Source organism: Pieris napi, chromosome 5, assembly GCF_905475465.1.
Source record: "Pieris napi chromosome 5, ilPieNapi1.2, whole genome shotgun sequence".
In the NCBI taxonomy this organism is placed as follows: Eukaryota; Metazoa; Arthropoda; class Insecta; order Lepidoptera; family Pieridae; genus Pieris; species Pieris napi.
In genome coordinates this window covers 12,292,892-12,311,146 of record NC_062238.1, presented here as the reverse complement: position 1 = coordinate 12,311,146, position 18,255 = coordinate 12,292,892, and the positions used below count along the sequence as shown (strand labels likewise).

Below are 18,255 nucleotides of genomic sequence, written 5' to 3'. Positions count from 1 at the left end.
AAACAACTTTGTAAACTCTTCTTAATCTGTGCTAAACTTAAAGCAGTCTGCACTCTGCAGTGATGAAAATAAAAAATTGTGGTTGGAATATATACGAAATATGTTTATACAAATCTGTTAATATTTTATTTAATTATATTTATTAAGAAAATGGATGAACTTGCCAAGTTAGAACATTTGTCTCTCGTCTCCAAAGTTTGTACAGAGCTGGACAATCATTTGGGTATTAATGATAAAGATTTAGGTAAGTTGACCTGTAGTTGCTTTGAGTGTATTTTTAATCCTTTTTTCCGATAAGTATTAACCTCTTATTATCTTGTGTGTTTCAGCTGAATTTATTATTGATATAGCGGATAAGAACACTAACTTTGATGATTTTAAAAAATCATTAATAGAAAATGGAGCAGAGTTTTCAGATTCTTTTATGACGAACTTGTTGCGAATTATTCAGCATATGAAACCAGCAGCTATACAAAGCGAAAATAAAGACACTACTAAGCCTTCCAACCCGTTAGCTGAGAAATTTCCAGGACTAGCTATTGCTAATGAAAAACCACATTTCTCTTCTGATGATGATAGTGATATTAATGAAAAGTCAAACAAAAGAATTACAACAAAGGACATATTTAAAGTTGAATGTAAGACCCAAGTGGGTAAAGATGAAATAGTTGACCAAGCTATGGCTGAATTGGAAGCCTTAGCACCCTCTAACATTAAGAATAGTGAAATAAAAATCTCATCATGTAAAGATTATAAGGATGATAAAATTGACATACCTAAATTAAAAGAAGGACGAAGTAGAAGTAGAGATAGAAGTAAAGGGCGAAGAAGTAGAAGTAGAGGTCGGAGAAGTAGGAGTAGAGGTCGGAGAAGTAGGAGTAGAGGTCGGAGAAGTAGAAGTAGAGATAAGACAAGCAGAAGTGGAGATAAGACACTTAGTAAGGATAGAGATAGGAGAAGAAGATCAAGAAGCCGTCATCGAGACAGATCCAGAAGCCATCATCGGGACAGGTCAAGAAGCCACCATCGAGTCAGATCAAGAAGCCGTCATCGAGACAGATCCAGAGATAGGTATAGGCGGTCTCGATCAAGAGGAAAAAGATCTCAGTCAAAAGAAAAAGAAAGGGATTTTAAAAGAGACAGAGATGGCAACCATGGCAAAAGGTTTAGAAAGAAGAGTCCAGAAGCGGAAAGCGTTAGTGATGATCCTGAGCCTGGTAAGGTAAGATATATTAAAAAACTTCTATGTAACAAGTTGTTCCATCCATCTTTTTAAAGGTTTATAGTTTGAACTAGTAAGAAAGTTTCACTTGTTTATTTTTCAAATCAATATCAGGATCTGAAATTGAATAATTGTATAAAAGCAAGATAATAATGTATTTTTTCATAAAAATAACATTTATTTTACATACATTAATGCTTTAACTCATTGTAACAGATTTATAGTGGTCGAGTAGCAAACATAGTTCCCTTTGGTTGCTTTGTGCAAATGGAGGGTTTAAGGAAGCGATGGGAAGGTCTGGTGCATATATCACAGTTGAGGGCTGAGGGGAGAGTGACAAATGTGTCTGATATTGTTTCAAGAGGAGACAAAGTCAAGGTAAAAGACATGAACAACATTATTGGCCATAATATAAACAGCTAATTACTCACTGATCTAGAGCGTTATATAAATTATATAAAGCATTATATAATGTGGATCTAGCATTGGCCATTTTATATGCCCCCAATGAAAAAAGAGAGCAAACTTGAGGCAAATAGATGATCAGTCTGCCTAATAATATATAATTAATTTTTGGTTACCTATTTTATTTAACCTTACCTGTACAAACTAGTTATACAAACATTTAAAGATTACTTTGACAGTTAAAGTTTAACCCATACACTAATGTTGCTCTGATTTTATTTATAGCCCAATATTGTTATTTTTATGTCTTTACAGATTAAAGTATTATCAGTAACTGGACAAAAGGTGTCACTAACAATGAAGGATGTCTGTCAAGATACTGGAAAAGATTTGAATCCAACGTCACATGCTCACTTGGAGGTATACATTATATATATTATTTGATTGTTTGACTTAATTTTCAGATGGCATCAATTTGTTCTTGATAATTGTCACTGAACTAAATAGCCTAACTACTGAACATGCTATAATCCTTATTTAGATAAAGAATATTTATTTTGTCTAATTTGCATTCGCAGTGACACAAGAGTGATAAGGGCAAAATTTCATATTTAGTTAGGGCATTTTGATATAAACCACAGAAAACATCTGTTGGCTGCATTCTTTATATTGAGGCAAAGGGGTTTTTTTTAGTAACGGCGATTACCTCTTAACAACGCTTTCGCATATCCAAATATTCATCTAGATTCTATGTTCAACATGTTCCTTTCATACCTTTAGGGTCTCAATTTATTTTTTATATTAAATAAACAAGGCCCCTCCTGTTGTATATGGCTTGATCTTTTAAACCAAATTTAGTGATATATATTCTGCACTAATGTATGTTATGAAGTGACATATTTGATGTATTGGATAAACCCTAAAACTATTGAACCATTCTTGTAAAACTCTTTTGGCAGTGTAAACTGTAAAGCATTATCAGTGAGTGAAAGGCTATTCCATGTCAATGAAAAATGTTTCAAAAACAGGAAAAATTATTACCTTTTAAGAGCTTCCTCAAGTTTATTTGAATGAGATGGTGCAAGATGAACCTTAGGTACTAGTTGAAAAAAACTAAACTAAACTAGGTTTCAAAATTGTTATTTAATTAAATCCAGCACAACAATTATTGAACAAGGCTGTCACAATACTCAGCTATGACCGACTTAATGTAGCTGAAAGCGCAGGTTAAGGCTGGCATCCAAAACATTTTACTATAGATTTTGTTCTTATAATAGGCGGAGCGAGCTGGTCGTAACCCAGATAGACCTGCACCTGCAGCAACAGTGCTGGCAGGGCTCCAAGGTGGGCTCGACCCTGAAGAAGACTCCAGCAGGAAACGGGTCACCAGGATCTCCAGTCCCGAGAGATGGGAGATCAAGCAGGTAAGTTCTTATTATTATTAGTCTCTTATTCTCATTGACTTAAAAAAAACTATATTTTCTGTATCCTAACCTAAATTATTTTACCACAGATGATATCGTCGGGTGTAATAGACAAGAGTGAGCTACCTGATTTTGACGAAGAGACCGGTCTTCTCCCAAAAGATGAAGATGGAGAAGCTGATATTGAAATTGAGCTTGTTGAAGATGAACCACCGTTTCTTCAAGGCCATGGAAGGGCATTACATGATTTGTCTCCTGTGAGAATAGTGAAGAACCCCGATGGATCTTTGGCACAAGCTGCCATGATGCAGTCAGCTCTAGCTAAAGAGAGAAGAGAACAAAAGATGTTGCAAAGGTATAAAGTAGTTTTATTTAATATGTATTTTCAATGCTTATAAAAAGTTTTGGATTTATTTTGATAATTTTTTCTATAGTTATGTTGCTAAGCGCAAAACTTGACGACCAGCCGTCTTTATATAATAAATCAATTTAAATAAGTTTAATTTTATTTAGTACTTAAATTTTTATTCTGGAAAAGAAAACAGTCTCTATATTAGCATAGCAAAATGTAGGTTACTTAAAAAAATATGTTAAGGCGAAACGAAGTTCTCGAGGGCAGCTAAATTATTAACCGATATATATTTAATGTTTATATTATAACAATTATATTTTAATTATTACCTACGCAAATATGGTAGCTACGTAATGAAATTATTTTTATTTTAATAATGATTTTTAAACTTACCTATTTCGTTTGTGCCTACGTTACATAATATGTATATACATATATTGCGTACGTGAAGTTCGATTTACGGCGAAACTAAGTTATTTAAAGATCAAAAACGCAGATATGGGGTAGCCCCATATCTTATTTTTTTGACATATTAAATAACTCTTTTTGTAATATACAATAATAAATTCAGGGAGCAAGAAATGGAGAGTGTACCAACTGGTCTGAACAAGAACTGGATAGATCCACTTCCAGAGACAGATGGTTGGGCTCTCGCAGCAAACATGAGAGGAACGGGCATTACCACTCAGGACCTTCCCGAATGGAAGAAACATGTGATCGGAGGGAAGAAATCTTCATTTGGAAAGAAGACGAATCTGTCACTTTTGGAACAGAGGCAGTCGTTGCCCATTTATAAGCTCAGGGATGAGTTAATAAAAGTAAGTCTTTTTTTATAAGTTGCTTCATGATATATTAAAATCTAACCTAATTTACTTTTAAAATTATTTTTTTCATAGTAATGAAAAACGTGTGCCATTTACACGTGGCAAAAGTGAAACCTTCAAAAACTTTGGTTTCACGATAATGAGACGAATGTTATTTTATTTTTTTAGTTTTATATAAATTATAAATTTTATATTAATACACATAATTAATTTTGATAAAAACTACAATCCCTCTTCGAATTGCAATTTTCTTGTCCATTTAATTTTACGGGTTTTCTCGTATAGAAATCATTGTTTTTGTTTAAATAAACACGACTCTGAAAAACACTACGCCATAACAGACAATGCAACTTGTCGATAAAACAGAGCAAGCGCCAACTAGCGGCCCAGACTGTTTTACCGACGTTTGAACAGATATTTAAGGTGTCGGTTTTATGCGACGGTGTGCGCGCGCATCGAAAAAATTTACTCTCATCATTTTTCCCTAACGCGCCAAAAGAAGTATAACTTCAAAAGAATTAAATAACGATACAACTGATTAAGAAATATGCACTATCAAACAATCGTAATCAGACTGGCACGGGCATAACAACGGCTGGCATTAGATGTAGCTATGTGTCTCTTTCTTGTCTTTCCTGAGGCCAAAAAGATGAGCATTTTTTTTGTATTCAAACCTTGGACATTCACCATACGGGTTATTCGTAATGCTAAATAATATCTCTTAAATATTTTATTTCTTCTAAACAGGCTATATCAGATAATCAGATCCTCATAGTTATCGGGGAGACTGGATCAGGTAAAACGACCCAAATAACCCAGTACGTGGCTGAGTGTGGGTTAACCGCCCGTGGGCGGGTGGCCTGTACCCAACCCAGACGTGTGGCCGCCATGTCTGTGGCCAAGAGAGTCGCTGAGGAGTTCGGGTGCCGACTTGGACAGGAAGTGGGTTACACTATCCGTTTCGAAGATTGTACGTCGCCGGAAACTGTTATTAAGTAAGTGATGATTATAGTTATAGTTTTCTCTTAAGTAGCGAGTGCATATACAAAATGTTCAAAACAATATACATATATGTCAAAAAATATATTTTGTGTGACAACTGACAGGTTCTTTGACATAATTATTGGTTCGCTTTTAGTTTTCTAAGTATGAAATTTGAATTTCAAAACTTTAGTAATTAGGTCAACTGTAAACAGAATTTACTAGTTCGAATCGCCTGAGAACTGAGAAGCAGTGTTGGCTTATTGCGATTCATATTTGAGGTCTAAAGTTCGATCCCCGGCAGTGCTCTAATGAGCTTTTTGTCTATGTTCGCTAACACTCGCTTGTACGGTGAAGGAAAACATCGTGAGGAAACCGGTATGGCGATCTGAGGCTATATGTGGTCAATATTATTATCAGTTCTGATCCTTTTGAGAAAGCGATTTATGCAACTAAAGTTCTTATTTTGTTTCTTTTCATTCTTGAAATAATATTTTTGGTAGACTATGCTTACACATAGACAAATTTAGGTTCAGATATTAATTATATAAAAAAAATCAATTATCTTGGGGCAACTTCCCCTGGCGGCGCTCTTGATAACAAAAATGTTTGGTATTGTAGAAATATTTAATGTAAACTTTCAGATACATGACGGACGGTATGTTACTCCGGGAATGTCTCATGGATTTGGATCTCAAAACCTACTCCGTTATCATGTTGGACGAAGCTCACGAGCGCACGATTCATACGGACGTCCTTTTCGGTCTTTTGAAGCAAGCTGTCCAAAAGAGACCAGAACTGAAACTCATTGTCACTTCGGCCACGTTGGATGCTGTCAAGTTTTCCCAATATTTCTTCGCTGCCCCTATCTTCACAATTCCTGGAAGAACGTTTCCCGTAGAAGTTCTGTATACGAAAGAACCGGAGACGGATTACCTAGATGCCTCTCTAATCACAGTGATGCAGATACATTTGAGGGAACCTCCAGGAGATATCCTTCTCTTCTTAACGGGTCAAGAAGAGATCGACACGGCCTGCGAGATCCTCTACGAAAGGATGAAGTCTTTGGGACCGGATGTGCCCGAATTGATAATTTTGCCAGTTTATTCTGCTCTACCCTCGGAAATGCAGACCAGGATCTTTGAGCCAGCACCGCCGGGGTCCAGGAAAGTGGTGATAGCGACGAACATTGCTGAAACCTCGCTGACCATCGATGGGATATATTATGTAGTGGATCCAGGGTTTGTGAAGCAGAAGGTTTATAATTCGAAGACCGGTATGGACTCGCTTGTCGTGACTCCGATTTCACAGGTTTGTTGAATTTTTTTTATATTCTTATTCGACGAGCGTTTATTTGATGTAAGGTCTAGAAGATTCCGCACTGACAAGAACTGCACCAATAAAGATACATATTTGCCTGAGTTTACATGCTGCAAGTATTGACCATCTTCGTGAGAGGCTATGCCTATAAAAGGACTAAAGAAGTCCTGTGGTAAAGATCACCAGCCTTTCATCAGTCTTCAAACAGTTCTTCTAGTCCATGAAAGCCATTTATGGCAGTAAAATAATGTAAATTAAGAATCAGTTCATTTTCTGACGTTCATACTTTTATATTGTATAATAAAAAATGATATTTTTATTTATTTGAGCAATTTTTAATACATATGTATAATGAAAAAAGTCGTCTACCCAAGGAGATACGACTAGGGTTGCCACCTTTTTTGCAATTAAAGTACATACATAGTATCAAAGTAAAGTAAAATTTATTTTTCTTTATTAAATATATTTTTTATTGCTTTTTGCGGTTTGTATTAAATTAGTATCTCGACTAAACAACACAGCTTTACAATCCTTATTTATACATCGATTCAGCGCCAATCAATAAATTCCGTTTAACGAAAAACTATTTACGACTAATGATATCACATCATGCGAAATAAAATATTTTCTTGTACTTTATTGTTCTCATAAAGTATAGAGTAATAACGTACAGTACTTTATTATAAAGTACGGGTGGCAACCCTAGATATGACTCCTCTCAAATGCCTGTCTATATTTATAAAAAAATCTTTCTTAATATACAATTCTAGGCAGCAGCGAAACAAAGAGCCGGTCGCGCTGGAAGAACAGGTCCCGGCAAATGTTACCGGCTCTACACTGAGAGAGCTTACAGAGATGAGATGCTGCCGACGCCCGTGCCGGAGATACAGAGGACGAATCTTGCAACCACTGTAAGTTGGAAATATATTTTTAAAGAAATTGTATTTATTTTTGTCTGTAGTGGTACGTTAATAAGCTATAATTATATTTATGAATACTATATTTTTTTAATAGGATGTCGCACGTTTCATAACTAATGGGCTCTTTCATGAGTAAAAAATAAATAAATAAAAAACAACAAGCGCTACAACCATTTTATGTCTGGGCCTCAGATTTCTGTATCTGTTTCATGATCATTTGTCAATCTAATACGACGCAAGTAGGTGATCAGCCCCCTGCGGTTGCCGTCACACACGCCGTGGACTTTTGGGTCTAAGGCAAGCAAAAGAAAGTCCATTGGTCTCATGGAAGAGTCGTTATAACCTTTTTAGGTTTGGGCCTCAGATTTCTGTATCTGTTTCATGATCATGTTTTTATCTAATAGGCAAGTTGGTGATCAGCCTTCTGTGCCTGACGCACGCCTCGACTTTTTTGGATCTAAGGCAAGTCGATTTCCTCACGATGTTTTCCTTCACCGTTCGAGCGAATGAAATCCATTTTTTAATCCAGTATTTAATCATTGAAATATAATATTTTTTAAGGTGCTACAATTGAAAACAATGGGAATAAACGATCTCCTACATTTCGACTTCATGGACGCCCCCCCAGTTGAGTCTCTCATTATGGCCTTGGAACAATTGCATTCGCTCTCTGCACTTGACTCGGAAGGACTTTTGACGAGATTGGGAAGACGGGTATGTTTGATGATCCTCTAAGGCAGAGTTTCCCAACGTTTTTAGCGCCAAGCCCCACCTTACTTCTAAGATTATTATGCCCCCCCCTATGTAACATACATAATTTTTAATATTAAAAAAAACAATTGTTCACCTAAGAAACTTTAATGATATAGGTTTTAGGAAGAAATCGTTAATGAAACACAGTAAGTTTTTAAAATATATATTGTAAAGCTGAAATTCAAATTACAAATAATTTTAATATGCTTTGGAATAACCCCCTTGACAATCCAATTGCTCCCTTGTGGGGCGTGAACCCCATGTTGGGAAACACTGCTATAACGGCTTACAATTGTTGTAGCGATATTTTTATAATATATGTAACTCGAAACAAGCATTTAAATTTTCACATTAAAACTGTTAAATATTTTTATTCTGTTTGACAAGTTCACTGAATTCAGTTCTATTAATTTTAGTGTTTTGGTCATAATTGTTTGGAATGAATTGATGAATCAAAAAGCCTATATTCGTTATACCAAACACTACGCTACATACCTTAGTTTTGTTCTGTCTATTTCCTTCATTATTTTTAGTATAAGCAAGTGATCAGCCTTTTATGACCGACAAACTTTGTCGATATATGGGTCTTAGACCTTTCCTTATAATATTCTTAAATATGCACACATTGATACAAAGTTATCTAGCACTAGGCACACAAACTCATGGATAATCTGTTAAAATGTTGATTCCAGATGGCTGAATTCCCTCTTGAGCCAAATTTATCAAAGATCTTGATTATGTCAGTAGCACTGCAATGCTCCGATGAAATTCTTACAATTGTCTCTATGTTGAGCGTTCAAAATGTCTTCTATCGGCCCAAAGACAAACAAGCTCTCGCTGACCAGAAAAAAGCTAAATTTAACCAAGCCGAGGGAGATCACTTAACCCTGTTAGCGGTGTACAATAGTTGGAAAAATAATAAATTCTCGAATGCATGGTGTTATGAGAATTTTGTCCAAATCAGGACTTTGAAGCGAGCACAAGATGTAAGGAAACAGCTCTTGGGAATCATGGACAGGTATGTTTTATTTATCTTGTTCATTTTGTATTGTTATAGGACATAATTTATAATTTAGCTTTTTTTTACTGTTGGATTTAATATCATACATTTATTTAGGCAATTGTAGCCTAAAAAAAGCCCAAATAAAAAAGAAATGTTCTGTGTTTGTTTCCTATTTTTTTGTTGCCCTTATTTTGTTCTTTTTCTATTTTTATTGCCCTTATTTTGCCCTTTTTATATTCTTATTGCCCTTATTTTGCACTTAAAATTTTTTTTATTGCCTTTATTTTGCTCTTTTTCAATTTTTGTTGCCCTTATTATTGCAATTTTTTGCACTTTTTCTATTCTTATTGCCTATATGTATTTTGCATTTAAAAAAATCTATTGCCTTTATTTTGCTCTTTATATTTTTTTATTTCCCTTATGTTGCTCTTATTTTGATGTAATTCCTTTTCTACTCATTATATGTATGGAATTTAGTAAGACCAGATTGGATTTCTGCCCTTACTAATCAGAAACAATAATTTTTACCCTATAAATCTAACCTTAAACAACTATTACATTTTCCAGACACAAGTTAGATGTGGTATCGGCTGGAAAGAACACAGTGCGTGTGCAGAAGACAATATGTTCTGGCTTCTTCCGGAATGCCGCTAAAAAGGACCCGCAGGAAGGCTACAGGACCCTGGTGGATAGTCAGGTGGTCTACATTCATCCGTCTAGTGCCCTATTTAATAGGCAGCCTGAGTGGTAAGTAATGTTGCTATTAAAAATATGCATTTATTAATGTATTCTGTGTGAATTAGGATTTGAGACAAATGAATAAATCAGTAATTTTGTGTATGTCCTATCAATACATATGGACCTCATAGTTTGACTTCTAGTTTATTGCAAACCTTTTTAATTTAATAATTTCTATAATTATATGTAACATTCTTAATAATAATGGGCACACCCTCACATACATGCCCTCACTTTCACACCAACACACAAAACAGCCAAATTAGGTATTACCTAGTTAAATGTATTTAATAACTTTTATTGATGTTTTCCTTTCGTAAATGTTTGAATCTTTTTGTAAATATTATGTATTCCATCTTTGGCTATATGTTTCGTATAATTGTTTATTGTTGTATATATAACGTTTGTATTACGAAATAAATAATTGATTTCATTGTGATTATCTCTTGTTTTTCAGGGTTATCTACCATGAATTAGTGCAGACAACCAAGGAGTACATGCGGGAAGTGACCACGATTGACCCCAAATGGCTGGTGGAGTTTGCTCCAGCATTCTTTAAATTCTCAGACCCGACAAAGCTGTCTAAATTTAAGAAAAACCAGAGACTGGAGCCGTTGTACAATAAGTACGAAGAACCGAACGCTTGGAGAATATCCAGGGTGCGGAGGCGAAGAAATTAAATCTGTTAAAACAAATAAAAATGTAATTGTAACATTCGTTTTATTCCGTGTTTAAAACAATATCTGAAAGATTTATTGATTATTTATTCATTAGTAATGTGTATACATGCCCTTAGATAGTATAGATGTATGTTTACGGCTACAAGAGATGATCGAGTGGTTAATTACAGCATGAGAAAGTGATTGGAGTTTAATTTGTTTTATAATATTTATCTTTCCCGAGAGCAACATTGCCGACTCGATACCATTAATATTATATATTATTATACCCAAGAGGGGATTCCGGGATTTGGTACAGCGTGGCAGACTAATAAACAGGGAGATACCTTGTACCCGGTTAAGTACCTCCACTAAATATGAGTTCCATATATATGGCCGCCCGTCAAGAAGAAAGGATCAGATTAGTAAAAAAAATCATCAGACTTTCTCGAGGGCGTCAGATTAAGGTAGGGTGAGTTAATTACATGCTAAGAAGTGTTTATTTCACTAATCTGACAATTTGCAAGTAACGTAAAGAAAGTGGAGGGCTGCAAAATTAAATGTCAAAGTGACATTAAATTATTTACAAGTTTGAGGTTATTATTATTCAATACTTTCAAAAAATTGAGCTATTGATAAAGTTTAATATGTACTTAATTAAATATTCCTAGGCGAAATTCCTGTCAAAGTCGAGTTGTAAATAAATTGACATGGATTTTCTTTCGGAAGTAATAGGTGAAGCTGTAATCTTAAGCATTGACTCTTTAATATTGGGGTTTTGTGTTAAACAGCTGAGCAAATGTAAACACATACTAAATGCTCTTCAGGTAAGCACATATTATAGTTACTAACCTTATTTAAACTACATAACAAAGTAATGAAATGGCCCAGTTGTCTTTTTAGTAATTGATGATTTCTTTATAGATATAATTAAAAAGATTATCATATATTATAATATAATAAAAACTTTCTTGCAGACAGCACCGGTTCTCGATATTGATAATAGTCTTAATAAAGAGATAAACAAGTACCCTAATTATGTTATACCATATGTTGTAGTACGAGGTCTAGTTAAGCCTCTTGGAAATCCTATCACAAGTAACTACAATCAGTCAGTTACTGGAGTTATTCAAAGGTAAAGGATACTCAATACTATCAAATTAATTAAATTTAGTTCTATAAATAATCAAAATGGACTTATATACAAATATTGTTATTTTACCTCTAAATCCAATTTTATTGTATGTTTGTCACACAATATTTGATAGTTTTATTAAATAATTATATTATTTACAGATTAATAATAAAAGAACATGTCATAGCTCGAACATCTGCTGGTTTCTGGTCTGACCAGACTCGCACAATTCATGAGTTTTGCAATTCAACACCATTTGTGCTTACTAATGGAAAATACAGCATTGAAGTTGTAGATGCTTTGGCTGCTGAACTTTTAGGTGGGTATTTTATTGACTGATTTTAAGTATGTTGTTGGATCGTATTGAGTATGTAGTCCTTAGAATTGAAGAACTAATTTTTTATTTTGTTTCAGACTTGGATGTAATTTCCGACAAATTTGAGCCTATGTCCCCCGGAGTTATTGATCATGTTTGGGGCTTTTTCTCTGGTGTCAGGCAAAGAGGCCTACAGACTATGGAAGAGATGTTACGAGATGGGTCGTACATCACAGCTGTTGGTGAACTTAGTAGAACAAGCTCAGGCCTTAAAATTCAACCACCAAAAGATGGATTACCTCTTTATTTGACAACATCAACGAAATCTAGTCTTTTAAAAAGATTAGCAAGTTCTAGAGACTTCTTGAGGTAATTTTTTTTTTTTTTATGAATCTATCATATAAATTCCCTATTGATAACAAGAACAATGAAAAATATAGCATATGGCAAAATAAATCAATTATAATAGATATCAGATAAGTTTCACTTTAATGACATCTTCTGAATAAGATTTAAGAACTTAGTTGTATTTTTAGTTTAAATGCATATTATTGTATGTATTTTTTCAAAAATTTATATTACCATTATAATATATTTGGCATTAACACAGGGTCTTACTGGTGTTATTTGGCTCAGTAGCAGCTATTGCTTCCGGACGCATTGCATACAAATATATTAAGAGAAGACGAAGACGCCAGGCTGACGAAAATTTAAAGCAGCAGCTCGCCGCTGGTCGAAGAGAACGACGTGCACAAAATAGAGATAAGGATCTTAGTGAAGTGCAACTTTGTGTTGTCTGCAGTGATAATCCTAAAGAGGTAATAATAATAATAGATTATTTATTTATTAATTAAGGTAGCCAACAAGCTTATATAAAAATTACAATCCCACACGTAAAATCACGAAAAAAAAAGGCCACAAAGGGTCTACCCTAGTAATATTAATCTAATGATTTAATATCTAATAAATTTTCACATCTTGAAGATTTTATTTTTAGTCATATACTTTTGTATTACAGATTATACTTCTGCCGTGTGGCCACGTCTGCCTATGCGAAGACTGTTCAGAGAATATTCGCGACAATTGCCCAATTTGTCGTGAGAGAATCCACTCGCGCGCACCCGCATTTATAACATAAATGCTAAATGGTAGGTTAAAACATATAGAAGTGTTGTTTGGGGTCGTGTGTACCCAATAAATAATGCAAAATTATTACATAACACAGAGTAAATTTTTATTAAAAGTCATGTAACAGATGTTATGATGATAATAGTCTTTTATTTTTAAATGCTACTGTAAATATGTACAGAAAATTTTAAAAGACCTCAAAGTCAAAATTTAATAGTTATTTGATTTTTATTTTGGTTACGGAAACATGTTCCACATTTTATAATGCCTTTTTTGTAGAAGTTATAAGGGCGGCTAATAAACTAAATAGATTCAGTAAAATTATATTTTATGCAAGTGAAAATTATCTTAAATATTTACTGTTTATTTTATATTGATTGTAAAAAGTGATCTGCAAACTATGTACAGTGCAATTATTATTAGTTCATCAATTTTTTCAAACAATTAGTTCATCAAATAAAAAATATATTTTAATAAATAAAGTTTAATTTATATACAATATATATATTTATTCTTTTTGTATATACATAATTGTGACATCAAAAAGCTATGCTAAATCCATCAATTCCACCGCAAGCTCCTGCACAGGTATTTTCTTCTAAGTCACTATTCCCATTTTTAGTTAGATCTTGATTTAAACTTTGTTCTTGATTGTCATCCAGTAAGCCATACTCTTCTAATAATTTGTTAATTTTTGGATTGAGAGGTAAATTTAATTCAGTTGTGCATTTACAATTATCATTACATTCATCATTCTTACCATTAGATATATTATTACACTTGGACTTGCATATTTTACCCTTAGAAACACAGTTATTTTTCTTAAACTCATAATTTAATTTGTCTATTTCAGCTTTTTGTTTTGCATTATATTCCTCTAACATTTTCTTTGCCTTTGAACTTTTGCCGATACCAAGTTTTGGTAAGCCTTTATTTAAGCCTTCTAGAAGTACACATGCCTTACAAACCTCTTGTGAAGATACAAACTTACATCTTGAACACACTCGTAAAGTTGGCATAGATACTTCTTCTTTTACAGATAATGTTTCACCTAGAATTATAAAAAATATTTATATACACATAAAAAATTATAATAATATTAATACATAATATATCTTAGTGTTTTTCTTTAAATACATACAAAACATATTATATATTTACTAACAGATATATACATGAGTTTATTACATTTCTTTCATCATTGTAGTACCTTACATAAGTCATGGTCTGCTGACTATAGCAAGACACTAGAAACCACAATTGCCATAAAGCTCTTGAGACATGGAGGTTTGTAAATAACTTTAAAAACTCGCCATTATTTGCATTAAAGAAGTTTTACATATTACTCATATAGAACAATAAATTTTCTTGAATAAAAATATAAAGCAATCACTAGTATAGCAAAACTTAAATAACTGAGGATAATGTGTAGCCCTACTGCTAACAATTAATCCTTTCCAGGCAAGCGAGCCTGGTAAGCAAAAAGAACAAATACTATGGGAAAGAAGTTGGGAACTAAATTTGTTTATATTTTTGTTTCTGTTAAACAGTCTTACAAAAACACAATGTTTCTTATATAGGAATTCTCTTTCTAAAATTACCTGAATATATGATATCCATAATACATGAAGGTCTAATCTTTTCTAAATCCTTAAGAAGTGCTCTTGCATGACCTCTATAGGCATTTGGTGCAAAAACACATTCTGTTGAAAAGTATACTAGCTTCTTGTAATGTGCATACATTACAATTTCCTTTTCATATGTATATTTCAAAGGTTTTACTCTTGGTATGGTTCCCTCACTGCCCTAAAAATTGAGAAATATTACTATATGTAATGTATGACTACAGATTAGGAGTTCTTTGGTTGAAATTATGTGGCTGGAAATACAAAATGCCTTGATTTTGAACAAATTCATTATTTTCTTTAAGTTAAGATGATTAAACACTCCCATAAAACTGATAATCATATTAGGCCAGACCTAATATGGTAATTTTGGATTGTATTGTCCTTCCTATTAGATTAAGAAAGTTGTAGAGCTGAAATTGTATATGTCTGCTTGCTCACACCATTATATCACCCATGTAGTTTCCAGAGTTAAAAGAGCTCTTAGTTATGCAGTTACTATTAGTTATACACTCATAAAAATATAGTTAATTGAAAAGTTGAATGCAATTGTAAAATACTTGATGTAATATCATCAAATATAGGCCAAAAATAAACAGAATTTATGCTTACAGTTGTAATAGCAGTACATCTATTCAGCCTAGCTATATCTCCTCTCAATACATTCATAAGGACTGTCTCAGCTATGTCATCAGCATTATGACCAGTAGCTATACACTTTACATTAAGCATTGCTGCTCCCCTATCTAAAGCCTGCCTTCGAAATACACCACAAAATGTACAATTGTTCTTTCTACCAATCTGGGCAACTATCTCATCCATAGTCCATCCATACAAATCCTTGTATGATAATATTTTTAAATTCATTTCATAATCATCTCTATTCCTTTTAACAGTTTCAAGACTATCATCTCTATATCCTGTTATACCTTCATCTATAGACAGTAACATGAGGTCAAGGCCATAATTGTATCTATTATTTAAAGTCTTTAAGACATGAGCAAGCACTGTAGAATCTTTTCCACCAGAGGCTGCAACAGCCACAGAGTCACCTGGTTTAAATAATTCCCCTTTTGTTATTGTGAAATGTATTTCTGTTTCAAAGGCCCAAAAGAAACACTCCTTGCATAGCGCATCTCCAGTTTTAGGCCGCTATTATATAAAACAAAATTAAATCTATTGTAGAACACATTTTTCAATATCTAAAAACATTAAATGAATAGAGTTTAGGTTACCTTTAACATAGCATTTTTGCCACATCCTGTTTTACAAGGCACCGCCGGCATTGTTAACAGGTTAACAAAATTAATATTGTTTTTAAAATAAATGATTTACTTAATGTAATTTTCCTTTTAATACAAATTTATTTATCCTCAATTGACAGTGTGTTATGAGTAATCCACAGTTCTAACTTCTAACTTCCAAGTTCCAAGCGTGAACTAAAATATTAGATATCTATGGTTCAATGATCAATCACAGAAATAACTGTATACCATAGATATCTTACATACGAGTGTAGTCTCCTTTTTAGTAAGTTTGAAGCTTTCGGACAGGCCAGTTAGAGGTTAGACTGGATCTTCTATATAGGTTGGAGGCTGGAGCAGCAACCTTCCTCCCTTCAAATTGGTGAACCCGGGTGGTGGCCGCGCAGAAGAACACCCTACTTCTAAACACCGTGAATTATGAGGATATGACTCTTTCCTCTCTCTATTGAAGAGCAACACGTACTAACCCTTAGACTTAAACCTTGTTTTTGTGGACTAATGCATTATCGGTAAAGGTGACGTTCTCTAGTTTCGGAACCCTATTTATGTCGCTGCGCCAGGTGTACCTTACACCTTATCCTGGTTTCATGTTTTCAAAGACCAAATATACTCTGTGATACTGTCTGTAAGGCGACATCTATGTTTTGAAATCTGCTTCAGTTTTCGTTTAGTTTGTTAGTTACATATTCTGTGATGTTTATGCCTTTTTGTCAGTTATGGTCATAAAATTAAGAAAAAAAAAATTGTCAGTTATGACTTATGAGTTATGTAGTAACTATTTATACAAGTCCAAACAAAAACAATAAATAGAAAAACATAATTTTTATTGAACAATAGATGGAGTCTATTAATCTATAAATAGAGTATTTAATGTGTGTTAAGTGACTTAATAATCAACGTTTTGTTTTGGGATTTCCATTTTCTTCGTCAATATTAAACATGGCAGATTCAACAGAATATTCATCGTTATTTGCACTCGTGGACAGCCATTTGTCCAAAACGAGCATTAGTTCTGATAAATCTCCTAAAAATACATTCATTCTTCCATCACTTGGAAATGTTCCGAACTGTAGTACATCAGAAGGACAGATTAAGACTCCTTTAGCACCAAGATTTCCTACATCACCTTTTACTGTTGGAGTAAGTGAAAGTCCCATAAAAAATATTTTGGCTCAACAGGTAGCAAATATGCTAAAAACTAAAGAGCGAAAACAACAAGAAGATAGAGATCAAAAACTAGTTAAAGACATGCAACAATTCAACCTCATAGACAATAGTGATTATGTTATTGATTTGATGAAAGCAGTAAAAACTCCTTATAAGTTTGAAAGGCAAGAAGTAAAAGATGAGGAAGTGCTTAGTAGTAGTAGTTCCTTTGAATCACTTTTTGAACTGAAATTGACTGATAGTGTTGAAGATACAAAAATTTCAGACATATCTGAGGCCCCTTTGCCTTGTACATCTGATATTTCATATATATTAAGTAAAAAAGTTTGTGAAGGCCAACCTTCAACATTTGGAAAAATTTTGACATCACGATTAAGGCCTGTAGCAGCTCCATATTTACATGAAAATATTAATTGCAGTATTAAGGTATTTGATTTCTCAACTCCTTCACCTTGTGACATACATAAACAAAGATTACGAAAGCCTACTATGTCAAGTACCTACACATCCATCATTGAATTATAGATATTCAAACATTAAACTCCTCATACTCCTACTTTTATATTTTACCCATTTTGGTGTGTTTCATTTAGATGTTCTTAGGTTTAAAATCTGAAAAGATTTTTCTTCTACACATGTTGTGTATATGCGAAGTCTTGTCACAAAATCATAGTTTTAGCCTTTAGGACTGAGGTTTACAAGAGTTAAATATCAGACCAACATCAGTTTTTAGGAATAAACATATTAATATCCTTCTATACACTACTGAACAACTACAAGTTTTATTTAGTTATTAGGTTTTTATAACTTGTTTTTTTATTATTTAATTAGTTATGGCTTATACAATTTATTATAAATTTTGTATTATCATTGATATGTACATAATAGTATGGATTAAAATAAACAATGAAATTATGACTGAATTTGATTTTAATTTGACAATATACTTTATCTTGTTTGTTAAGGAAACATGTAAATAAATTTATCCTTATACTCAACTTGTAAGTGGTAGGTAATC

At 33.3% G+C, this 18,255-nt stretch overlaps 4 protein-coding genes across 4 annotated transcripts; 3 read left to right on the top strand and 1 right to left on the bottom strand.

Annotated features, from left to right (window-relative positions):
- The first annotated feature begins 64 nt into the window (after positions 1-64).
- Positions 65-10,654, top strand: LOC125049856 (ATP-dependent RNA helicase DHX8). Its single transcript, XM_047649340.1, has 14 exons — positions 65-244; positions 330-1,222; positions 1,439-1,600; positions 1,943-2,047; positions 2,905-3,051; positions 3,141-3,406; positions 3,975-4,221; positions 4,975-5,222; positions 5,853-6,519; positions 7,299-7,439; positions 8,010-8,162; positions 8,894-9,219; positions 9,772-9,951; positions 10,400-10,654. The coding sequence occupies exons 1-14, from the start codon at positions 151-153 to the stop codon at positions 10,620-10,622; spliced, it is 3,852 nt and encodes a 1,283-aa protein (XP_047505296.1). The 5' UTR covers positions 65-150; the 3' UTR covers positions 10,623-10,654.
- Positions 10,655-11,178: 524 nt separating this feature from the next.
- On the top strand, positions 11,179-13,679 carry LOC125049875 (mitochondrial E3 ubiquitin protein ligase 1). Its single transcript, XM_047649381.1, has 6 exons — positions 11,179-11,428; positions 11,579-11,736; positions 11,898-12,055; positions 12,151-12,421; positions 12,663-12,870; positions 13,071-13,679. The coding sequence occupies exons 1-6, from the start codon at positions 11,312-11,314 to the stop codon at positions 13,188-13,190; spliced, it is 1,032 nt and encodes a 343-aa protein (XP_047505337.1). The 5' UTR covers positions 11,179-11,311; the 3' UTR covers positions 13,191-13,679.
- Positions 13,649-16,219, bottom strand: LOC125049871 (cytoplasmic tRNA 2-thiolation protein 1). The gene is made up of 4 exons (XM_047649378.1): positions 16,041-16,219; positions 15,418-15,957; positions 14,782-14,986; positions 13,649-14,231 (listed from the first exon to the last, which is right to left on the bottom strand). Exons 1-4 carry the CDS (start codon positions 16,089-16,091, stop codon positions 13,720-13,722), a joined length of 1,308 nt encoding a protein of 435 aa, XP_047505334.1. The 5' UTR covers positions 16,092-16,219; the 3' UTR covers positions 13,649-13,719.
- A 584-nt stretch (positions 16,220-16,803) lies between these two features.
- On the top strand, positions 16,804-18,209 carry LOC125049884. Its single transcript, XM_047649395.1, has one exon. The coding sequence runs from the start codon at positions 17,010-17,012 to the stop codon at positions 17,760-17,762; it is 753 nt and encodes a 250-aa protein (XP_047505351.1). The 5' UTR covers positions 16,804-17,009; the 3' UTR covers positions 17,763-18,209.
- The last annotated feature ends 46 nt before the right edge of the window (positions 18,210-18,255 follow it).

Excerpts from the sequence above, each read along its gene's own strand:
- LOC125049856 (XM_047649340.1), top strand. The coding sequence starts at position 151 with ATGGATGAACTTGCCAAGTTAGAACATTTGTCTCTCGTCTCCAAAGTT. Across the intron at positions 1,601-1,942 it reads CAAGAGGAGACAAAGTCAAG|ATTAAAGTATTATCAGTAAC; the intron begins GTAAAAGACATG and ends ATGTCTTTACAG. Across the intron at positions 3,052-3,140 it reads AGAGATGGGAGATCAAGCAG|ATGATATCGTCGGGTGTAAT; the intron begins GTAAGTTCTTAT and ends ATTTTACCACAG.
- LOC125049875 (XM_047649381.1), top strand. The coding sequence starts at position 11,312 with ATGGATTTTCTTTCGGAAGTAATAGGTGAAGCTGTAATCTTAAGCATT. Across the intron at positions 11,737-11,897 it reads GTTACTGGAGTTATTCAAAG|ATTAATAATAAAAGAACATG; the intron begins GTAAAGGATACT and ends TATTATTTACAG. Across the intron at positions 12,871-13,070 it reads GCAGTGATAATCCTAAAGAG|ATTATACTTCTGCCGTGTGG; the intron begins GTAATAATAATA and ends TTTGTATTACAG.
- LOC125049871 (XM_047649378.1), bottom strand. The coding sequence starts at position 16,091 with ATGCCGGCGGTGCCTTGTAAAACAGGATGTGGCAAAAATGCTATGTTA. Across the intron at positions 15,958-16,040 it reads GCAAAAATGCTATGTTAAAG|CGGCCTAAAACTGGAGATGC; the intron begins GTAACCTAAACT and ends TTTATATAATAG. Across the intron at positions 14,232-14,781 it reads TATGGATATCATATATTCAG|GTGAAACATTATCTGTAAAA; the intron begins GTAATTTTAGAA and ends TTATAATTCTAG.
- LOC125049884 (XM_047649395.1), top strand. The coding sequence starts at position 17,010 with ATGGCAGATTCAACAGAATATTCATCGTTATTTGCACTCGTGGACAGC.